Consider the following 24,043-nt stretch of genomic DNA (forward strand, 5'->3'; position numbering starts at 1 on the left):
CTGCGTTTCTGCAGTCTCCTAGAGGCATCTGGTTGGGGGCTGCTGGCACCTGCAGCACATTCCTAAAACGTGCCACTTAAAACTGCCTCTCAACTTGGCCCAGAATTGCAACAAACTGGAACAAATGACTTATACAGAAAATACAAAATACTTAGTGTTATTTGCTTTTCACAGCTTCCCGTGTAGGATTCCTTCATGCAGATGGCTCTTCAGCACATTCAAACTACAGCCTGAGTTGCTAAAATCCAATTTATACACACATTCCCAGGATTCTGTCAATTCCATTCAATAAGGTCTACCCTGCACTAAAAACATACCATTAACTCCTAGAATTTTAGAGTGGAGAGGCCCCTATAGCTCACCACTAATCACAGAGACTGTCTGGACATCTGCTAGGCTCTCAAAGACAGGAGAACATTAAGATACAGCTCTTGCCTCCTGGGAGCTTATAACCTGTCAGTTTCGGTTAGAGAGCAGTTAGGGAATAAGCTACAGCAGGGCTCAAGTGGCTGGTCTAGGCTGTAGAAGCCCAAGCGCTCTGAGAAGGAGAGGACTGCTAAGTTAGAGCAGCTGCCCGAGGAGCAGGGTGGGGAACGGGGTGAGGCCATGGAAGGTGCTTAATGTACCTGAACGCACAGGCCTCCTGGAGACCTCAAGCACCTCACCTCACAGTCAGGGGCTGTACTGGAGACAATAGCACTGACCACACAGGGCTGCTGCTAGGACTAAGGGCAGGGACATGCGGACAACACTCAGCAAGATGCCAGCCTCAGCCTGTGTGCTGAGTCAGAACCTCCCCGCTCCCAGATTCCAAAGCCCAATCAGAGCCAGCTCTGGGGAAGATGTCCCTGGGGGCTGGCCTTGCAGGATGAGGGAGCTCTGAAGAGGTGCCTGGGAGGACCATATGAACAGAAGGGCTGGGGAGCACAGACGAGTCATAGATACTTGAACTGGTTGGCTTCAGAGATGTTCATCGCCCATTTGCACATCTGGAGGCTCTTCCACCTGTCGAACAGCTCCAACTGCTTCACCCTTGGGAGCGGAGGACAGAGAGTGCATGAAAGGGCCAGGCTGAACAACGTCATCATCCCCACACATGCTCCCTTCCTCTTCCCCCTTATGCCAAATCCTGGGCTGGTCCCTTGTGTTAACTGTATTTTCTAATTTGCTATACTCTTGATTCTCTGACATCTGGGGACTTGTGAATCCCTAGAGATCGCAAACCACTCTCCTGCAAGCATGCCTTCCATACACACCTCAGCTAGTCCAGAGCCCACACCTTCAGTCACCTCCTTTATGAACAGAGCCACTAGTCCCTGCCCTCATCAGCCCAGAGCTAAGGATCAGACAACCAGGGGCAGTCCTTATGCCCCAAAGCCCACTGAAATTACTCAAACTAGCCAGTCGTGAACCTTTTTATCCTGCCTTGTCCATTCCTTTCCACGAAAACCACAATAAAGGGTCTCACCTCTGCTTTCCCCTCATCCCTTTGCCTCCTGACCAACGCTGGTGCTTCCCCATGTGTCCCTGCATGGTGTGCCATGCCTCCTGTCTCTAGGAATCTGTGAGCATAAGAACGTCTTCCTTCACATTAGCCTTTTGCATGTCTGTGTGTCTTACTATATGTGATCAAAACAAATCCCGGCACATTTTAAAACACCTTCCTCACGTGCCCACCCCCAAGGGCCTTCACAGTTCTCCCAGGAACATCTGTCTATAGAGGGTGTAAGACCACTTCCCTAAGGTCTGTAGATCACCCCACACTGTGCTCAGCACACAGTAGGGCTCATTGCAAAGGCACAATGCCCTTCTCTTTCTCTTTTCTCAAGGGCAGATCACAATTTCCAGCGACAGAGAAGGAGAGGTGAGAAGTCTTTTGTCTGAACCACAATCTGCAAAGCTTTATGCCAGTTGGGTTTAGACATCTCAGCATTGTGACATCCCAAAGCACTCCCTGGAAAGGGAATGTCTAAATCATGTAGGATTCTTCCTTTGACTGAAACCAGCAAAAAGAATTGGATCATGGAACCCTTTTCCCATTGAGCGGTGCCACTGACTGGAGTTCTCAGGAATGCTGGGAGATGCTGGACAGACCATAAGTTCCTTAAAGGCAGAGCCATGACTTTTGTCTCCTGACCTCCCACATTCCCCATCCCACAGTTAGGCGTTATACAGTTGTCCAGGGTTACCTGGCTGTGGCCCGGTTCAGATGCTGGCTTGTCTTGGACACTGATGCAAGGGGAGCCCTTTAAAGGTCATTCTGGTTTGGTTATGAATGGGAAAGTGACAAGCCCCCAGGAGCTGAGTGTTATCAAAAAACTACAATTAATTGTGGTTCTTACTTTGAGGTCCACCAAAGGTCTTAAGGAAACCTATGAACCCTCTGAATTATAGGCAAAATCCCCTGTCTGTCCACCCATGTGCACATCTTAGGGAAAATCTGAAGCTTTCATCAGCTTCCAAAAAAGGTGCATGATTTCAAAAAAAGGCAAATACTTAACTGTAAAGTAAAAAAATAGGTTCATTCTGCAGAGCTGTGTCCTGCTGTGTTTAACTGGAGGGGGAAACAGTTGTTCCCAAACTAGGCAAGCCTCACCTACAGAGAGAGTATATGACTGGTGCTGGGAGGAATGATTGCAGGAAAAGTCATACAGGATAGTGACTAAGTACATAGATTTTGGAACCAGAAGGGGAGTTGGGCCTCAGACCCAGTTTAGGCACTTCCTAACTATGGGACCTCAGGCCGGCTATGTGACTGCTCTGAGCCTCAGTTTTCTCGCCTAGAAAATGGTCATAACACGAGATTATTGCTCACCCACCCAGGTTTGTTAAGACTACTAACTAAGACGATGCAAAAATGACTAAGAATGGCGTCTGGCACGTGGAAAGTGCCCTGCAGGTGTAAGTTATTATTACTGTTAAACTAAGCTGTCTTGACAATGCCGACTCACAGCCCCCTGTACTTTCCCCTTCTGTAAAACCCATAACCTGTCATTACCTATGCCTGATACTTCCCACTAAATAGTAAATACCCTGGGGCAGGGGATCATGCCTGACTGTGACTCCAGTGCTAAGGCACATAGCAGATGAGTGGTAAATATTTGTTGAGTATATCAATAATTAATGAATGAATCAATAAGTCTGAGTTCGAATACATTCTATAACTATTTACTGAATTCCTCGATATGGCAGGAACTGGAGATACTGTGGTGAACAAAAAAACTCCCTGCCCACACAGACCTCACAAATGGGAAGCAAATATCCAGGGATACAACACCAAAAGCACAAGCAATAAAAGCAAAAATGGACAAGTAGACTCCATCAAACTAAAAACCTTCTGCACAGCAAAGGATATAATCAGCAGAGTAAAAAGACAACCCTACCAAACAGGAGAAAATATTTGCAAACCATATATCTGATAAGGGGTTAACATCCAAAATACATAGGAACTCCTACAATGCAATAGCAAAAAAACAAATAACCTGATTTTAAAATCACGTTAAACACGGCAAAAGACTTGAAAAGACATTTCCACAAAGAAAACATACAAATGGTCAACGGGTACATGAAAAGGTGCTCAACACCACTAATCATCAGGGAAATGCAAATCAAAACCACAATGAGATACTACATCATACCTGTTAGAATGGCTATTATCAAAAAAACAAAAGATGACAAGTATTGGCGGGGATATAGAGAAAAGGGAACCCTCATACACTGTTGGTGGGAATGTAAAATGGTGTGGCTGCAATGGAACACAGTATGGAGATTCCTCAAAAAATTAAACATAGAACTATCATATGGTCCAGCGATCCCACTTCTGGAATTGAAATCAGAATCTTGAAGAAATACTTGCACCCCCATGTGCACTGCAGCATTATTCACAATAACCAGGATATGGAAACAACCTACATGTTCACTGATGAATGAATGGATAAAGAAAATGTATTATATACACACAATGAAATATTATGCAGCCTTAAAAAAATGGAAATCTTTCCATATGTGACAACTTGGATGAATCTAGAGGACATTATCCTAAGTGAAATAAGCTAGTCACCGAAGGACAAATACTGCATGATTCTACTCGTATGAGGTATCTAAAATAGTCAGTCTTATAAAAACAGAGTAGAATGATAGATACCAGGGGCTCGGGGAAGGAGAAATGAAGAGTTGCTATGAAGTTTCAGTTATGTAAGACCAATAAGTTCTAGAGATTTGCTGTAAAACTTAATGCCTACAGTTGACAATACTGTATTGGACACTTACAAATTTAAGAGGGTAGATCTCATGTTAAGTATTCTTACCACAACCAGAAAAAAAACAAACCCAGATATTTAATGTCATGTTAGGGAGTGGTGAGTGCTACAAAGAAAAATGAAGCAAGGGACTTCCCCGGTGGTCCAATGGTCAGGACTCCATGCTTTCATTACCGAGGGCCCGGGTTCAATCCCTCGTTGGGGAACTAAGATCCCACAAGCCGCTCGGTGCAGCCCAGAAAACAAACAAAAAACCAAATTAGTCCATTTAAAAAAAAGAAAATGAAGCAAGAGGCTCTAAGGATATATCATACAGCACAGGGAATATAGCCAATATTTTATAATAACTATAAATGGAGTATAACCTTTAAAAATTGTGTATCACTATATTGTACACCTGTAACTTATATAATATAGTACACCAGCTATACTTCAATTTAGAAAAAAATAATAAAAAAAAAAGAAAAATGAATCAGGGGTTGAAAAGTGACTATTTTAGATGGGTTGATCAGGGAAGCCTTCCCTGAAGAGGGGAATCTTGCACAAAGAACTGAAATGATGCATGAGTGAGCCACACAAACATCTGGGGAAAGAGTATTACAGGCAGAGAAGAGTGAGTGCAAAGGCCCTGGGGCAGGAACCTGCCTGGCAGCTTTAAAGAGCTGGAAGGAGTCCCTCCTCTCATCCTGATGCCTTCCTTCCAGCTTTCCCAAACCCCCCACAGCAACTCTTGCTTATTTAGCTCATGTGACATTGGAGGAGAGGTGCCATTACACAGCGGCAGCCTTGCTCACCCACTGCTGCCCTCCCTCACTCCCTGCAACCCACAGGCCCCTAGGGCAGCACCCTGAACAGCCAATGCCTCTAACGCCTCCAGAAACACAACCTTGGCAACACTGAAGGCCAGGGTCCCAAGTTCAACTGTTACCAGTGTCCAGGCCCCATCCTCTGTGCCTCCAATGTCCTTGTCACACACTGGATCAAGGTCGGGGCCTGGATATCCAGCCTGGAATCCTGGTTCCATCTCTAACTGGCAATATGACCTCAGACAAGTCATTTAATCTCTCTGAGACTCAGCTGCTTTATCTGTAAGAGAGATATAACCTCTGCTCTGCTGATCTCAAAGGTTGTCAGAAAGATCAAACGAGGCAATATGTATAAAAACATTTTATAAGTTGCTTTACAAAGGCACAGATCACCTTTACTCTAAGATAAGGGTTGAGCCAGCCACTTGCCTCCTTTCACCCAAGACATGACTAATATTCCAGAAGAGGGATAAAAAAAGACTAGATTGCTCTGAGAACAATCTAAAAAGAAAGAGCTCTTGGAGAAAAATGAAAATTCATTAGAAAAGTTGGAAGGTAAAGTCAAGGAATTTCTCAGAAAATAGAAACAAAGGGCAAAGAGATAGAAAAGATGAGATTAAAAGATATTCGAGGAGCAATCCAGAAGAATACCACCCTTAGAGGTACCGGAAAGACGAAGTGGAGCAAATTGGAGAGGAGGAAATATGAAGAAATCCAAGAGAAAGTTCAAGGGTTTGGAGTGAGCTCCAGATTAAGAGGTCTCCATGAGCGTGTATCCTGAGGTCCACCATCGGGCTATTCCAGAACTGTCATGATCTGTAAAAGACTCTGGACAGAAGAAAACAGGTCACCTCCAAAGGAACAACTAGTACCGTGCTCATACAGCCCCAGATACCAGAAGATGATGGAGAAGGTCTTCAGCGTTCTGTGGGTGAATGATTTTCATCTAAAATATCAACCCCACCAAATCAAAAATTAAGAGAAGAATTAGGTCATGGAGACACAGAAGGACTCAAACTCTTACCTTCCACCCACTATTTGGGGGGAATTTACTTGAAGATGGGTGGAAGCAAAATGAAGGAGTAAACCAAGAAAGAAGCAGCTCCAGGTGAATCTAACCTACGGAGGCAGAGAAGGGAAGTGACAACAGTGCGTGACCCACCAAGAGAGCAGCCTGTCCAGGATGGAGAAAGAGGATGAGGGGAAACCCTGGGGGAATGCCTGGTCGATGGACAGGCAGGAAAAAAAGGGGGGGGGGCATGATAGAGACAAAGTGTTCAAAGGGAAAAGATGACTAGAAGCTCGAGAAAAAAGGGGGAAAAAATGAATAGGAAAAGAGATGAGAATCACTGTTTTCTGATCTTCAAATTTTAGAGTCTGCCCATAGCAGGCCCCAAAGAGGCTTGCTATGGTTACAAATGGAATGTAAATGTTATCAGCCTTGACATTCTAAAGGTAAACTCACGGATGACTGAAGCCAGAGGCTGGAATTAAAAAGTTGGGGTAATTTTAATAGCCTCATCTTACAAAGTACAGGATCAAGAGATACTGCCAACATTTGGTAGAACAAAAAATAGGTTACTTAGGCGATCTATAGATAGAAGAACTAAAAATAGCAGTACCCCTCAACTGGGAAAAGTGGGGGGAATGGTTTGGGCTGGGTAAGGGAGCTGAATCCTCACCCACCACACCAGGCCGTCAGTGAATGCTAAACACAGCATACATGGCACGCATAGGACTGAGAGGTACAAGGTAATTCCCAGAAGAAACAGCCGAGTAGCAGGCCTGGGGGAGAGGCTGTGGGGAAGGGGATCTTTGCTTTTTATTATTATAAACTTTTGTATTCTACCTGATTTTTCTAGTCGTGTGCAGGAGATGCTCACCTTCATCTCGTTCTCCCTCACTGTTCTCCCCCTTTTCCGCCATGGCCTCTTCTGTTCCCACCTAGGTTTCGTCCACTTTCTCACTCATTTAACAGACACGTCCTGAGCCTGGGTAGGGTCAGGCAACAAGACTCAGAAAAGTGTGGGCACAAAGGGACATCCAGCCCTGAAAGCTCTGCCCAGCCAGCCCTGCTCCCAGCCTCTCTCCTGGTCTCAGTACAGGGCTCTGTGCAGGGTTCCCCGGCCCGGAAAGATGGGGAAGCGGTGGCAGGAGACACCAAGGGTGAGGTCCCAGGCACGGCCCCCATCAGTGTGTGAGCACAGGCAGCAATTGGCTTAAAAATAAAGAGGCCCTAGAATGACTAAAAGTCAGCATAAATAATTTTTACAAGTATTAGGGACAATGTGATTTCGTAACAAATCATCACAGAGTAAATCCTCATTGTATTGGATATTGTCTGGGAACGAGGCCTTTACCATATGGGAATTTTCCAGCTGACTGATTTTTACCATTGACTGGAGCAATTTTGGATCAGAATCATTCCCAGATGAATCACACACCCCACTGTCTCCTCAGATGGAATGCCAGCTGACGTTCATGTACCGGAAGGGCCTCTGGGCACGTCCGTCCAGCCCCTTCCATTCACAGATGGAGATCTAACCTTTTCCGGATGACTCAGGGTCTCCGCCGTGAGCACCACTCCTGGCTCTGGGCTGGAGCACAGTGACGTCCACAGGTGCCCAGGTAGCATCAGAAACAGTCGGATTAGAGACCAGCCTCTGGCTTCTCCGATTCCAGCCCTGGGGGAGCCCACTGACCTCAGCTTGAGGACTCAGGAAAGATATCACTTGGTATCACTGCTCCCTGATGACCCAGCAGGCTCACATGCCCCATGAACAGCCCGGCCTCTCTCCTCTCAGACCCCCAGTACCACCAGCGCCAAGACTCCAGGGCCAGGGGAGCACACAGAGGGCAACTGACATGGAAGAGACAGATGGGGTAAAGCTCACAGGTCGCCAGCTGGGATGGCCGCTCAGCTCAGGAGAACCGAGAGGGTGCCCCAAAGGCAGAGACAAGTAGAGCCAAACACGCAGAGGACCTTTTGTCACCAACACAAGTCCCTGACAAGGGACAAAGGGTGGCCACAGATCATGGGGGGAAATGAGGTTCCCATCACACCCCGCAATGTTCAAGACTTAGGCTTGAAACAAAGAGCCCGGTAACTTCTAATATGGTCCCTAAATGGAAGCTGTGATAAGGATGATTATGGGCTGAATTATATCTCCCTCAAAATTCATATGTTGAGCCCTAAACCCCAATACCTCAGAATGTGACTCTATTTGGAGGTAAGGTCTTTAAGAGGTGGTTAAGCTAAAATGACATCACCAGGGTGGGCCCTAATCCAATATGACTGATGTCCTTATAAGAAGAGGAAGTTAGGACACAGGTACGGAGGGAAGACCCTGGGAAGACAGAGCGAGAAGATGGCCACGTATCAGCCAGAGAGAGAGGCCTCGGGAGCAACTAAGCCTGCCGACACCTTGATCTCAGACCTCCAGCCTCCAGAACTGTGAGAAGATAAAATTCTGTTGTTTAACCCCACCAGTCTGTGGTACTTTGTTATGGGAACCATAGCAAACCAAAACAAGGACTTATACTAATGCAGAGAAAATATATGGGTAGAGGGATGCGATGTGACAGAAGGATGGCCCATTTATAGGGACTCTCAGACTTCCTGTCTAGATCTTGAAGTAACCATGAAGAAACTGTCTGCATTTTATAATTTAAAAGATTAATTCTTTACCCTTTGAAAACTCTAAGGTATGCTCTCAGTGAAGAGTGCTCCGGCTGTCCCCAGCGAGACATTTAAGGGGCCGAGATCTTTGAGTTCTGAGAAAAGATAAGGCCCTCTGCTTATACCTTTGGCTCCTGCCTGCGGGCTGGACAGACGTCTTCATCACTAAGTCACAGTTCCTCGGCAGAGCAAACACCAATCACATTATCCTCCCCCCGCCCCCACTTGTTTAAAACCTTTCCCATGGGTGGCCATGGACCTAAGAAAAGGATAAAATCTAAATCCCGGTCCACACTGCAAGGCTCCACAAGGTGCAGCCCTGCCTGCTCCTCCAGGGACATGGCTCCTGCTGCCCCTCAGGCCAGCTCTCAGAGACTGAGACACAGTGGGCCTCTCCTGACACAGGCCTTGGCACAAACTGTCCCCTCAGTCTAGAATCCTCTTGGCCCAGTTAACTCCTAGCGCCCTCCACAGTGTGCTCCGCTCAGGGCTGGGTGGGATGGACAGAGGGTGAGCTGCCTCCTGTGGTCCCTCTAGAAGCTATAGAGACCCTCGAACAGAACAAGGACCATGAACAACGCAGCTGATCCCAGCTGGACGTTTGGCCTTATCCCTGGAGCTTTCCCGCACTACTGAGCTGATGGGGTCTGTGAATGTCAGCCCAGAAAAGCTGCTGCTGGTTCCAAAACGGAAAGAAAGGGGAGGGGGGAGAGAGGGAGGGCACATTCACATTTACTGAGCACCTATTACGTGTGCTGCCGTAGATGTGCACTGTTGGGCTATCTATTTCACATATGTTACTTCAGCTAGTCTTTACTGCAACCCTTAAAAGTAGGTAATTGTGTCCCCATTTTTATAGGTAAGGAAAGACTCAAAGAGGTTAAGTAATTTGTATAAAGATGCAGAGCTTCTAAGGCCCAGAGTCAGCTTTGGATCCCAAGTCTGCCTGACCCCAAGCTCCAAGCTCTTTCAATGACCCACATGACTTGGAAATCACGTCAAGTGGCTAAAGGAGCAGTGGATCCTGCCTGTGGGCCATGGATGGAAGTCCTGGGATCGTGTCAGGGCCCGTGAGTCCACATAAGCACCCAGCACTGCCTGGCTCCAAATCAACTGTACTTCTCCACATCGGATGCGCAGTTGTCCCTTGAACAGCGCAGCGCTTGCAGTCAGCCCTCCCTCACCACAGCTCCTGGGCATCCGCAGATCCAACCAACATCGGACCAAGCAGCACTGCAGCGTTTACTCTCAAAAAATGTCTGCATATAAGTGCACCTGCGCAGTGCAAACCCATGTTGTTCAAGGGTCAGCGATAACTGTTTTCAAATAAACATGCATCCTGCCATGATTAACATGACACAAATTCCTCTCAATTCGTGGCAGTGCTGTGAGGGAGGCACATGCACACTAGTGAGTCCAGCACGTAATGCGTTTTCCCTCACACGGGTTGTAGAAGAGCCACAGGTGATACACTGTTGGTAGGGAGTGGGGAGCACAGTTCTCTGGCTATTTGTATTAATAAAAAAAAAAAAAAAAGGTAAAAGACATCCACCCATGGGTGCTGGTTTATGCAGACCCTCTGGAAGGATGCGCGAAGATACATGGGTGGCCTCTGAGGGGCAGACTGGAGGAGGGTAGCTGTGGGAAGGGGACTTCTCACTGTATGTCTTTTTGTACCACTTGAATGTTGTATCCTTTAAATAATTTTTAAAAATTTAACGAATAGCAAGAGGGCAATGCTTAAGCCACAAAGTACTGAATTTCAGATAAGATACTCGGGTGCCCTCTTCGATTTCTATCCAAGAGGAGCCCAGTGATGATAACCATGGACGCTGGTAATTGAGCAGGGGACTGGAACGCCCAGTCACCAGAGGTAACCTTGCAAACTTGGCATTTTTCATAAAACATGAACAGTCATCCCTGTATCGAGCCCTCCAGAGCTCTCCGAATGCCAGAGGCCCCAGGGAAGCACCTAATTCTTTCTCTGTAGTGATGCAGCAAGTTTCCAGTTTCTTTGGGCCAATCCCTCACCCCCCACCCCACCCTGCCTTGCCCGTCCCCACATGCCCCACCCTGCACCCACCACCCACCCGGCCACACTCACATGGAAAGCACCTTCACTTCCAAGATCTCGTGCCTCAGCTCCAGGCATCTCGTGGAGTTATACTCAAAAGGGCCCTCGTAAAATTCAAAGTACCTGGGGACCAATAGGGACAGAGGTTACTACGCAGAGAAGCGGCCAGACTTTCAGGGACCTGTCGGGCCTCTTGTTGTCGGGGGGCGGGGGGCAGAGGGGTGGTATCTGGCCAAATTAATAGAGCAAACCAGCCCACCCCAGCAGACGACCTGAAGAGGGTCTGTTTCCAGGACTGCTGGCGCCCTCTGGCCTCATCACTGGGTGGCTAATTACTCTCAGCACCTCCATCAACCTGGAAGTGTAAGCATGAACCCATCTCAGTAAACCATGACGTTTAGAAGCAGGTTTGGCTCCACGTGGTGGCTTCGAAGAAGAAAGAGGATGCTCCGGGCATGTTCTCATTTGCGTTCTTCCTCTGACCAGTCATTGATGGAGGCAGCCCTGGGAGCCAGGGTAGTGAGGCTACAGGTCTTCAGCTGGTCCTGCCCTTTCCTGCTCTTTTCTCCTTTCTCCTCCTCTTGGGAGAAGTGTCACACAACGACAGCCACAAGCATAGCTGAAAAAACACAAGCTGCTTTTTCTACTATAAAAAGCATTTGTTTCCATTAGCTCACTGATGTCCATGCTCGCGCTGTGACTAGGTGAGACTCTTTCTTTCTCCCCATTTGGCAGCTGAGAAAACTGAGGCTAAACAGGTGGCACTCCAGGTGGTGCTGTCAGTGTAGAGGGGCCCGAGCCCACTCCCACACCAGCTGGCTCCAGGCGTGTCAGAGTCACCTCGCAGTACCTTCTGCAGCTTCACGCAAAATAACAATAGCAACTTAAGCCAATACTGCTGAGCCCTTGTCATGGGCCACGTTCAGGGCCCGGCACTCTACGTGGAAGCATTCACTTTTCTTTCTTTTTAATTGAAGTATAGTTTTTTACAGTATTATGTTAGTTTCAGGTATACGGCATGGTGATTCAGTATTTTGCAGATTCTATTCCGTTATAGGTTATTACAAGATAATAGGTATAGGGCTTCCCTGGCGGCGCAGTGGTTGAGAGTCTGCCTGCCGATGCAGAGGGCGCGGGTTCGTGCCCGGGTCTGGGAGGATCCCGCGTGCCGCGGAGCGGCTGGGCCCGTGAGCCATGGCCGCTGGGCCTGCGCGTCCGGGGCCTGTGCTCCGCGGCGGGAGAGGCCATGGCGGTGAGAGGCCCGCTTACCACAAAAAATAAAAAAAATTAAAAAAAAAAAGATAATGGGTATAATCCCCTGTGCTATACAGTATATCCTTCTTGTTTATCTATTTTCTATACAGTACTTTGTATCCGTTAATCTTATATTCCTAATTTATCCCTCCCCCCTTCCCTCTCCCCTTTGGTAACCACAAGTTTGTTTTCTAAGTCTGTGAGTCTGTTTCTGTTGTGCATGTACAATCATTTGCATTACTTTTTAGATTCCACATATAAGTGATACCATACAGTATTTGTCTTCCTCTGTCTGACTTATTTCATTAAGCATCATATTCCCTTTCAATCTTTATTACTAGCCCCCCAGGAGGAGGCTCTGGGAGCTAACTCACTTGCCAGCGTCGTGTGGGTGGCAGGTGGCAAAGCTGCGTTGTGAACCAGTGCATACAGTCAAGACTGCTCTTGTCCACCCACTTACGAGGACAGCTGGTATCCCCTGGAAAGTGCCCTATGGCCTCCCTTCGTCGCACCTGACAGTTTGCACCAGCCCAGGGAACATCCGCCTGCCTGGGGGGTGGAGGAGTCGGAGGCGGGGAGGTGAGGGAGTCGGGGGGAGGGTTCCCACCAAGGTAAAACACAGTAGTTCACTGCTGGACTTGGCCACAGAGGCAGAAGGGGCCTCCAGGGCAGAGGCCAGGTGCACCCTTTCCTCACGGCCTCTCTTTCAGAAGATGCTTGGGCAGATTAAGCTGGGAGGGTGGGATCCCGTGACAGCCCAGAATCAAGAAATCTGCAGGGTCAGCCTCTCTAAACTTGGGGCAGTGGCGTCTCAACAGGTAGCCCTGGAGAACAGGAGGTGGGGATGGAGCCCCAGGACTGCTGCTGGGCACTGCAAGCCACAACCAAGGATTTAAAATAAAGTCAGTCCTTGAGCATTTCCCACAAACCTCCCAAAATGTGGCAGCAGCTAGTTCACATATATTCTCACTAACTTATGTAGACAAACTTATGTCTGTGCTGCTTTAGAAATATTGAGACATTTATCCAATAAATTGGCTTCTTTTTAAAATGTCGGTATTTTAAATAATTTAAAAATACAATTTAATATTTAACACTTTAAAACTATTATATTTGTAAATATTTGTTCTTTCATTTTAATGTGATTTAAGTTAATTTTTTAAATATTATAATTATATATTTAACAAATTTTAAATAATATTTTAGAATATTAAAATATTTTATACAACAAATTGGCTCCTATTTATACAAAATAAATCCTCTCCTTTCTCTCATGTCTTAAAAGAATTTAAGCAGATTTCATAAGAACTAGGCACTGAGGATCCCCAAAATATCACACTCTCCTTTCTCTGTTTCTCTTGTGTTTTACAACTCCTTTCTCTGTCTTTCTCACCTGGCAAACTCATATTGATCCTTCAGCACCCAGCCCAAATGCCCCCACTTCTGGGAAGCCTTTTCTAATGCTCACTCTCAGGGTCCCTCTATACATTTGCTCCTAATTAGAGCAGATACCATTGTATCATAATAGTCTGTTTATATATCTACTTCCCCTTCCAAACGAGGAGTATCTCAAACACAGGGACTTTGTCTTTGGTATCTCTGCACCTTTTGTACTACAGAGACAAGAAAGCTAAAAACTACATTTCCCAGACTCCCTTGTAGCTAGGGTCCTTGAAGCAATTTAGGTTCAACAATCAGTAGCATGAGACTGAGTCAGAGCCATGTTCTAGAAGAATAACAAAGCTCAATGTATTGTTTTGCTGGTGCGGAATGTGGCAGAGGTGGCATGGCTCTTGGAAATTGTAGTAGTGGCAGCACCTTTGCGATTATATCAGAGGCAGCAGCTTCCACGGTGGCCCAATTTCACAATGCAGTCTGCAGAGACATTCCTGGAAGCTAGCCTAGAGTCTTTCTTCAGCTTTCCCAATGATTCTGTGCTATCTCTACCCTTAATAAATCCCTTTCTGCTTTAGCTAAAATGGATTCTGTTATCTGCAACTAAGAACAAAGGTGTCAGCCTGGGGCTACAAAAAGTCCATGACCTTGGCTCCAACTCATGTCATTTTTCCAGTCACATAACAGTAAGTGAGGTCTGGTGTCTTATCACAAAGATCATCATTTGCAACCAGAGCCAGTGACACAAAGCCCTTTGGAATCCACTGGGTCATCTGAAGCCATGATCTCAGGATGCTACTAAGAAAAGCTCTAGATTATAATGACGCAGAAGATTATTAAGAGGAGGCTTATCCTAGCGTTCTCAGGGAGTTGGGACACTTGCAGACACATCTAGGATATGCCTCGAAACCAGCTGTGTGGCTTTGGGTAAATCACTTCCCCTCTCTGGGCCTCTTTTTTCTCCTCCTAAAAATAATCTGAAAGAGGTGGTATCTAAAGTCCCACCCAGCACTTAAATACAATCCCCAAGTTTCCCTCAGTTTTTCCCACTTACTAACCAAGCCAGAACAATACTATGAATTAATGATCCACAAACAGGAGAAAGAAACTCTCAAAGGACGTTAAAACCAAGCAGCACCTCCCTTTGATCAGCCAGCCCCTTCATTGCCTTCACAAGGCCATCCTGGCCTTACCTCTGCAGCCTCCACTCAGTCTTCCTTTTTCCTGAATCCCCAACATCACTCATATGCACATCACTAGGCAGTTCAATGATTCCAAATGGTCTTGTGTGGTGTGTTTAGTGGCTATTAGGTGGAGAGGATTTCGGAATAAGGTTCACATCCTTCTTTGCCCCTCATTAGCCACCTTAGGCCCATCAAATGAAGAGCCTTAGTTTCTTCATTTGTAAAATCAGCATTAAAAATGCAGTACACTTGTGACAGGGCTGAGAGAAGATATTGATGAGAATTTCAGAGAAAGCACTAGTACAGTGCCTGGAACACAGGAAGTGCCCAAGGCATGTCCATTTCCCTTCTTTCCCTTTCTCCTGCCGTTAAAGGGTAAGAGCTGCCAGTGGATGCCCAGGGAGTCAGAGACATGCTTACAGTCCCTCAGCTAGTTGATGGCAGAGCTGAGTCAGAGATGAATAACTCAGGAAGTTCTCCACCATCTGGACTGGCTGCCATCCTCCTTCTGCTGCTATTAGTAAACCTCTCCCCTACCACCCTGAGGATAAAGCCCATGCTGAATTCTGCTTAGACGTGGGGATGTCCCTGATCACCCATCTCTGCTGCAGACTCCATAGATTAACTATGTGTTTCTGATGCTTTGACATCTGGGGCCTTGCTGGCCCTGGAGAGACTGCCTCTCCTAGAACGAGTCAATTCCTAGAGATGGTAAACAGCCCATGAGCACACCTTTCATACGCAAACCAAGCAATCCAGAGCTTATACTCCACCACCACCACCACCTCCTCCTCTCACACTTAGGGCCACTTAGCCCTCTGCCCTAATCACCCCAAGGCCAGCTGCCAAACAACTAGGGACAGCCCTCTGCCCCAGAGCCCACTGAAATTATTCACACTAGCCAATCTTAAGTCTGCATACCCTGTCGCATCCATTCCTTCCATATAGGCTTTGCCTATATGGCTCTTGCCCCCTTTTCCCCTTCACTCCTCCTGCTGCTTGACCGACTCTGGTGCTTCCTGTGTGGTCCTACATGGCATGGTGTGCTTCCTGTTTCTAGAGATCTGTAAGTATAAAAACCTCTTCCTTCATGACAGTCATTTCCACGTCTGTGTGTCTTACCACACGTGACGATAACAAATCCCAGGTACTCTGAAAACACTCCATGTGGTACCTCAGCCACGTCATCAAAATCACTCCAGGCCTGGGTCTAAAGCCTAGTTTTCCATCTGAAAAATGGAGCTAATAGCCCTTGCTTCTTTCTCCAGCATATCTGCGCTATGCTTTGGGGAGGCTGTGCTGCTCCATCTCACTCTTTAAAGACGAATGACTTGAGGAAATAAGACTGCAAGAAGCATTGCCACACGGGTCATCCCTCGATTCTGCTTCTGACAGGAGGCCCAAGGACGGCATTCTGGAGGAAGCCATAGAAATCCCTTTTTGGTCTGGATACTGACCATCATGCAGACATCAAAAATGATGCTTAAGATTTTGTGTGTAATGGGAAGATGCTCATGATAATGTTGAGTGAAAAAGGCAAGTTACAAAACTATGATCTCCAAAACGAATTATATATACATACGTGAACACATGGGAAAAGGGAAGGACTGTAACAAGATATTAATAGTACGTTTCTCCCATATTTAATTTAATTAATTTAATCTCCCATATTTAATTTAGTTAATTATTTAAAATAGTACGTTTCTCCCAGTTCAAAAAGAGTCATGTACCACCATGTTCACTGTAGCTCTATTTATAATAGCCGGACATGGACGCAACCTAAGTGTCCATCAACAGATGAATGGATAAAGAAGATGTGGCACATATATACAGTGGAATATTACTCAGCCATAAAAAGAAACGAAATTGAGTTATTTGTAGTGAGGTGGATGGACCTAGAGACTATCATACAGAGTGAAGTAAGTCAGAAGGAGAAAAACAAATACCGTATGCTAACACATATATATATGGAATCTAAAGAAAAAAAATGGTTCTGAAGAACCTAGGGGCAGGACAGGAATAAAGACACAGATGTAGAGAATAGACTTGAGGACACAGGGAGGGGGAAGGGTAAGCTGGGACGAAGTTAGAGAGTGGCATGGACATATATACACTACCAAATGTAAAACAGATAGCTAGTGGGAAGCAGCCGCATAGCACAGGGAGATCAGCTCAGTGCTTTGTGACAACCTAGAGGGGTGGGATAGGGAGAGAGGAAGGGAGATGCAAGAGGGAGGAGATATGGGGATATATGTATATGTATAGCTGATTCACTTTGTTATAAGCAGAAACTAACACACCATTGTAAAGCAATTATACTCCAATAAAGATGTTTAAAAAAAAATAGTAGGTTTCTCTGAGTAATGGGATTATGAATGATTCAAAAAACACTTTTCTATATTTTTATAAGTTTTCTCTTACTATTGGAAACCACTAAAGAAAGGCCCCTTTAAATCATGGATCTCTCTCTAAATATCTCAAGCTTTCCCTTGAGCTGCTATAAGACTGAGAGCAACAGTTTCTCCAACTTCCTCGACTCCATTAGCCTCTCAAGGTGACTTAGTCACTGTCTCTTCTTTCAATTCTGGAAAGACGATCTCTACCCACCTCAAAGGGGAGGGGCACCACATTCGGGCACCTCACAGGTATAAATAGTCCCAGCCGCTCAGATCAGGAGCCCAGCTCATCTCAGATGCCACTTGGCTTCTGGCAGCCAAGTCCAATGCTGGTGCCAGGCTGCATCCATCCTGCCCCCGTCTCTGTGCCCTCGGGAGCGTGGGGGGCATAGCTGGGCAGCGCTGCTGCCTGACCAGCAGGCAAGGGCCCCTACTAAGCGAGAAGACAAATGAAGACGTGACCGCAACGGTTCTGAATATTGGTTCCCCTCCTCCCACGCAGGCTTGGGCTCCTGCTTGGAGGGCTGAGGAGGCCTCGTTTCAGCATGCCCAGGATCCAGTGTGCAGAGTCTGGCTCTGTCATTCCTCCCAGCCCCTCCACATGAGCCTGCCCCACAGAGGGCTCCCCTGTTCACCTGATCCCACCTCCAGAGCTCCTTCAGGACCGTGGGACCTTCCTTAGGGGCCACAGTACTTTGAGACCCAGAAGCCACTGGCTGGTACAAGATGAAGCCCACGCATTCAGCTTTCTATCTAATACGCCGCTTCATCCCTAGATACTAATGCTGTTCAAGAAAACAGGAGCCCAGGGCAGTCCTTGTGTCATGCAAGAGCACACCTCTTGGACCTCCACCAGCCCCAGGAATAGGGAAGCTGCCCCAGCTCAGCAATCTGAACCCCTGGGCCCCTGTCAAGCCTGGTGCAGAGTCTCAGAGAACCACAGAGTGGTTTATTTATCCCACACTGAGTAGGAACAGTGCAGGTAGGGCATCTCTGTGTGAATTAGGAAAAAGCACCTTTTTCTCCACATGCCAGGCACGTGGCCTGTCAAATGAGAGTGAGCTGGATTGCAACTCCACTTGGCTAGCTACTTTTGTGCAGTGCCCACCTGGCACAACTGTATGTGGTAGCCTGATACTAGATCCTTAACTTGGCCTCACTTAACCCTCCCAACAGCCCTAAAAGGCAGGCATTACTGCCCCGGTTTACACCAGAGACTCAGGCTACAAGAGGTAAAGTAACTTGCCCAGGGTCATTCAGCCAGTGGATGGAGGCACTAAAAAAGGAACCTCACACTTTCAAGAGCCCAGAACCCACGTCCTTAGTCACCTCAGTGCAGCCCGTCTCCCTGACCGGCATAAGCCACGGTCATTTGAGAGTTTCTCAGTAAGCAGCTTCCTCCTCTTCCCAAGGCCAACAGCCCTTCAGTGAGCTCAGTGCTATTTTAGAGCAGAACAGCTGCCATCTTGAGATACCATACTAACCGTGAGGGCAAACACACAGAAATCAAGGTCTGAAAATTACAGCCTGACACACAAAGGACTGGAGTGTCTTCTCAGATAGATGCAAGGAGAGGCAAGAAGGGCTTGGCTGTTAACAATAGCAGGGCACAGCTGCCAGGACACACTGCCCCTCCTGGGTGGTGGAGGGACCTGACCCAGACCCCTGCATGGACCAGGGCCCTCTCTGGACCAGTGTCTCTTCATTTGTCCACAGGAATCCCCAGAGCTATTTTGAGAAATCAGAACTGAAAGCTACATAGCCTGACGCTCTGAGCGCAACCCTTGATTGTCTTGTGATTAATCTGCTCCCATCGTGAACCTCAGTGGAGCGTTATTCCTGGCACATGTTAGGGGGAGGGTCAGGGGCAAAGTCTCATGCTGACACTCCTCCTCCCCAGCCAGCAGCTCTGCAGGGCCCCAGATCCAATATCTAGCACATTCCCTGCAAGAGTACATACATGGCAGCCTTATTTTCTGGGCCAGACCAGGGAGCCCTAAGAAGCTCCCCTTTGGGGCTTCCCTGGTGGCGCAGTGGTTGAGAGTCCGCCTGCCGATGCGGGGGACACGGGTTTGTGCCCTGGTCCGGGAAGATCCCACATGCCGCGGAGCGGCTGGGCCCATGAGCCATGGCCGCTGAGCCTGCGCGTCTGGAGCCTGTGCTCCGCAACGGGAGAGGCCACAACAGTGAGAGGCCCGTGTACCGCAAAAAAATAAAAAAGTGGGAAGGAAGAGAGGAAGGGATGAAAGACCCTAAAGATCGTGTTGCCTCTAGTGCTAATGACAATACTCGAAGAAGATATGCACGTAATCACCTACTTAGATCAATATGGCCATTTTAGTCCAGTCTAACAGCCAGGAGCTGAGGGCAGGAACAGGCGGTCTGAGAGGACTTGGCAAGGAGAAACGAGGGGACCCAACCCAACCCAACGTTGGATGTCTGTCCACAGCCCAGAAAGAAGAATCCCTCCGTCGTGCATGGCCCACTAGTGCTAGGACTCAGAGTCACACTGCATGGGGTGTGCTCCAGCTGCACCACCCACCACACCTGCAAGTGGGGACTCAGTTCCTCCTCTGTAAAATGGGGGCAATGACAGTACCCACCTCAAAGCTCTGAGTGTGAGGATTAACTGCAGTAACACGTGTCAGGCGCCCAGCACCATGCCTGGCACACAGCCAGCCCCCGGTAGCACTCGACCACAGGCATCACCCATCCACATCCAAGCCAGTCTAGCCCCTCCATGGAAGCGCCTCTGACTTCACTAGGCTCCTGGAGCACTTGTATCGCACAATTTATTCCTTAATTATACACTGTCTTGAAACAATTAGGGAGCAATTCAATATAGCATAACAGAATGCTAAATTGAATTCAGTCTAGTTCCTTCCAGCTCTGAAATATGACGATTCCACACCCCATACTGCACAGTAGCTGCTAGGCACAACACAGACCTTGATCAGAGGGAAAAGCTCTAGCCTTGACGCTTACTTGGCCTGCTGTTCTACAGAGCGAAGAGGCTTTTGTGTCACCAGTTTGGGGCCTGCCCTTTACTCCTGTGGCTGGTGCCACCTTCCTCTGTAGAAAGTCCCCAGCACCCCAGTCAGAAGCCCAGCAGCACAGGGAAAACGCTGTCCCGGGAACAGACAGCTTGGGCGGGCGACAGTCTGGGCCAGCTCTGCCCTAGACCTCAGAGAGAAGTGTTCCTTGAGCTGTCTTTGCAAGCCATCTCCTGCCATCCATCTCGGACCAGGGGGCCAAGGCTGTGTGCACCCTGGGAGGAGGGGCTGAGGAGGCCAGCCAGCCAGGCCGCCTGTGGGCTGTGTCTGAAGCTATTGTGTCCGGAGGGCCCTGAAGTTGCATGCACAGGCAGTCCAGCCCAGTTCCCCAGGGTAGGAGGCTCCTCGAGGTCTGGGGGATGCCCGAGCAAACACAGAGTGGTTCGTGTGCACTTGCTGGAGAGTTCTCTGCCTGCGTAATGATAGAAATAGCCCTCTGTGCAGACACATCTTAGAGTGAACACAGAGTGAAAGGGGCTATCAGGGAAGGCTTCAAGGAGGAGGCCTAGTGGGAGGTGGATCCTGGCAGGAGGACAAGGGCTGGGATATGGAACAGGATCTATTTGGCAGAAGTCGAGTGAAGCCTTTTGAGCTGTGGCTACAAGCCAGGCTGCGAGTCAGCCCCTTGGGGACTCCTGCCTCAGCTGCCCTCAGCCCTTGTGACTGGGGGACCTTTCCTTGGGATGTCCTGAGGCAGCGGAGGCAACACTGCCTATCCACTTTGCAGGACAGACGGGTGCTGTGCCTCCCCTTGCCCTCCAGGTGGTCACTGGTCTTGCAGGCAGCTGGCCAGGCTGGAGAGGTCAAAGCAGTGGGCTGACAGGACAAGTGCCCTCCCTCCCCTTCCCCTCCCCTATCTACCCTTTCCAGAATCACCATGCGCCATGGTGGGGGTGGTTTGGGGGGGTGTAGTTCTCAGTCAGTTATTGCAAAAGTACATCATCTGCCTTCATTGCCTTCTACTTTCCTACATACCCCTCCTCCACTATCAGTTTCCCCTTTCCCACCCTGCCACCCAGAACTCTCACACTTCCTTACTACCTGCTCTTCTCAAGAGAAAAAATTCTCTGGTCATTCCAAACTGTGAATGAGTTTTTGATTCCAAAGTGTTTCCCTTCCCCAGGGATTAATTTTCAAAGACAGTGCCAGAAGACAAGGTTTAATCCAGAGGAATAAATCTCTAAGGGAGAATTCCAGGACACTGACATTGAAGTTTGCGTTCTTAACAAAAGTCTATACTATGTTCTTGCTTAATGCATTCTTTTATTCAATTAACATTTGTTGAGCCTGTGCCATGCTGGGTGCTAAAAATTCAAAGATGGAGAAGCACCATCACTGTCTAGGTTGGGAGACAGAAACATAAACACATAATTTGAACATGATGAGAGCTGTCTTCAAAGACCTTCCTGCTTGTTCAAAGCACCCACTTAAATAGAAGCATTGGCTGATTAACAATTATTCCTATCTGTTCACTAAAGCAGTTCTCCTAGGAATGCTTATTGGATGCTTTTAGATCTAGACTTGAAATCAATAAAGCCATATGTCAATGTATATTTTGTAACTCATACACTTTCCAGTTGGGTCTGGACTTCCCCCAGCTTATGTCCAAAGTGAAGACGTGGCCACAGCCTTTATGAGCACCATCTGGCCTGGATTTCCTTTGCGGTCCTGTTCGGAGTGCTCCAGACGGATCATTTGGACCTGCTCCTTCTTGTGGCTCCTGGTTGAGTATTCAACTTATGAGTCATTGCTTTTTTTGCCCCTCTTTATCCTCTGTTATAAATGGTGCCTCCCGACTTCCCTTCCAACAGTGTTAATAAAAAATGACATCAGGTGCGCCACGCTTCAACATACCACACAGCTACGGATAGCAAAATACGGCATACGCTGAATTATTCAGTAGGTGAACAATACCACAAAGCTCATCCCGTATTGCAGGCACAGAGAGCTGTCCGCTGGGATGATGCACTTTCACTCTGCAGAGCCCTTTTCACGGTGTCATTAGGTCCTCCCCTCAGCCCTGCACGTCTGCTGCCAGGAGCTGTCCTGCCCATTTTAAAGAAGGCAGAAGCTGCTCCCACGCCAAGGAAAAGAATCACCAACATACAGGTCAGTTCTACTTACATGAACCATTATTTTCTACACGTGTGAAATACATACCATGTTTTCTCACATATGTGGGGAGTTTGGGGGTCAACTGGAAATTGCGATATGAGTTGGGAGTGTCCCAGAAGAACTTGGAATGTGTGGCCATCACATTTATTCAGTGGCTAAGGGAGCTCTTGGTCAAATGGCGGCTCTCTGGAAGGAAATCAACTCAATTGGTAACAATGTTGAATAAAGGGCACCTGACAGATGCCAGAGGTGTCTCTGGCCCTGAGGGACCCTAGGAGGCAGGGAAGGGAAGGCTGGCCTGAGTTGCTGAGAGAGGGAGAGAGGATAAAGGGGAAGGGAGATGAGAGGGAGGAGGAGAGAGGCAGAACACAGGGGCTGAGAAAGAAAAGTGGACAAAGAATGGGTGACAGGAAGAAAGGGAGAGGAGAGACTAGGTGGGGTGAGATAGGTAGAGAAATTAGAGACAAGATTGAAGGAAAAGGGCAGAGAGAACAAAGCCGCTGGCAGGAGGAAAAGTTAGAATTTGCTCAGCCCCTGCCCGGGACATCTGCCCAGAATGGCCTCCAGGGGCCTGCTCTGTCTTGCTCAATTTGTTAGCACCTTCTAGCCAAAACCTCTCGGTGAGCCCTTCAAGGAGTCCTTCCCAGGGAGACACCTGAAGACTTATCTAGACCACCCCCCATCTGTGCGGGCAGGTCACACAGCAGAAGGACCAACACTGGAGGCTCAACATACGGAACAGACAACTCTGGACTTGTCACTCTCACTGGGTGACATCCCAGGGGCCAAGCGGCTGGCCAGGGCTCCCACCACGCATATGTGGAAAGAACTGGGCTCCTAAAAGGCCAGAATAAGACCTTGATCCCAGGCCACGGCCTGAGGCCACCCACCACAGCCCAAGGCCTGTCTGTGGACACCTTCCCAAACAGCTGCCGACACTGGAGCCACATCTTTTCTTTTTCAAAGCATTGAACAAAATCAGATGTATTGAGGTCCCTGAAAAACATGCTACTTCTCCTCTGCAGGATCGATTTGATGTTTTGGTGTCAAAATTAACAGCAATGAAAACTCAGGCCTCTTTCCCAGGGAAACTGATCTGAAAGTTAGCCCATACTTATAAATGCAAAAATTAAGGAAACAAACAACTTAGCCCCAGGAAACCCTTAGCTGGGAAGTTCCAGCCACACCCAGCTCCAAGCAGAGAGAGCATCCCGTCTTATCAGAAAAATTCCCCGCAATGCTCCCCGCTGCCCCCCGCAATGAGTGTGCCCTGCCTGAGAATATTCCATTTTCATTCATTCTACAAATAGTTTCTGAATTCCTACTCCGGAATATACAGAGTGCCCTTAATGACTTATTTAACTCCAAACACTACAGCCGATCAAGAAGAAATAACCACGTGGTGGTAGACTGTCAATTCTCAGCATTGTATCTTTTTTTTTTTTAAATAAATTTATTTATTTATTTTTGGCTGTGTTGGGTCTTCGTTGCTGCGTGCGGGCTTTCTCTAGTTGTGGCGAGCGGGGGCTACTCTACGTTGCAGTGCGCGGGCTTCTCATTGGGGTGGCTTCTCTTGTTGCGGAGCACAGGCTCTAGGCACGTGGGCTTCAGTAGTTGCGGCACGCAGGCTCAGTAGTTGTGGCTCACGGGCTCTAGAGCACAGGCTCAGTAGTTGGGGCGCACGGGCTTAGTTGCTCCACAGCATGTGGGGTCTTCCCGGACCAGGGCTCCAACCCGTGTCCCCTGCATTGGCAGGCGGATTCTCCACCACTATGCCACCAGGGAAGCCCTCAGCATCGTATCTTGATGAAAACGTTTTTCCCCAGCC

At 47.9% G+C, this 24,043-nt stretch overlaps 1 protein-coding gene across 1 annotated transcript in view; it reads right to left on the bottom strand.

Annotated features, from left to right (window-relative positions):
• Nucleotides 1–24,043, bottom strand: part of ST8SIA5 (ST8 alpha-N-acetyl-neuraminide alpha-2,8-sialyltransferase 5) — a 64,345-nt gene that overhangs the window by 11,638 nt on the left and 28,664 nt on the right. Inside the window, exons 3-5 of the mRNA XM_073789895.1 lie at nt 10,860–10,941; nt 5,054–5,289; nt 946–1,032 (exon numbers count right to left, since the gene is read on the bottom strand). Of these exons, the coding sequence (XP_073645996.1) occupies nt 946–1,032; nt 5,054–5,289; nt 10,860–10,941 (405 nt within the window). The remainder of the gene's footprint in view (nt 1–945; nt 1,033–5,053; nt 5,290–10,859; nt 10,942–24,043) is intronic.

Source organism: Tursiops truncatus, chromosome 13, assembly GCF_011762595.2.
Source record: "Tursiops truncatus isolate mTurTru1 chromosome 13, mTurTru1.mat.Y, whole genome shotgun sequence".
In the NCBI taxonomy this organism is placed as follows: Eukaryota; Metazoa; Chordata; class Mammalia; order Artiodactyla; family Delphinidae; genus Tursiops; species Tursiops truncatus.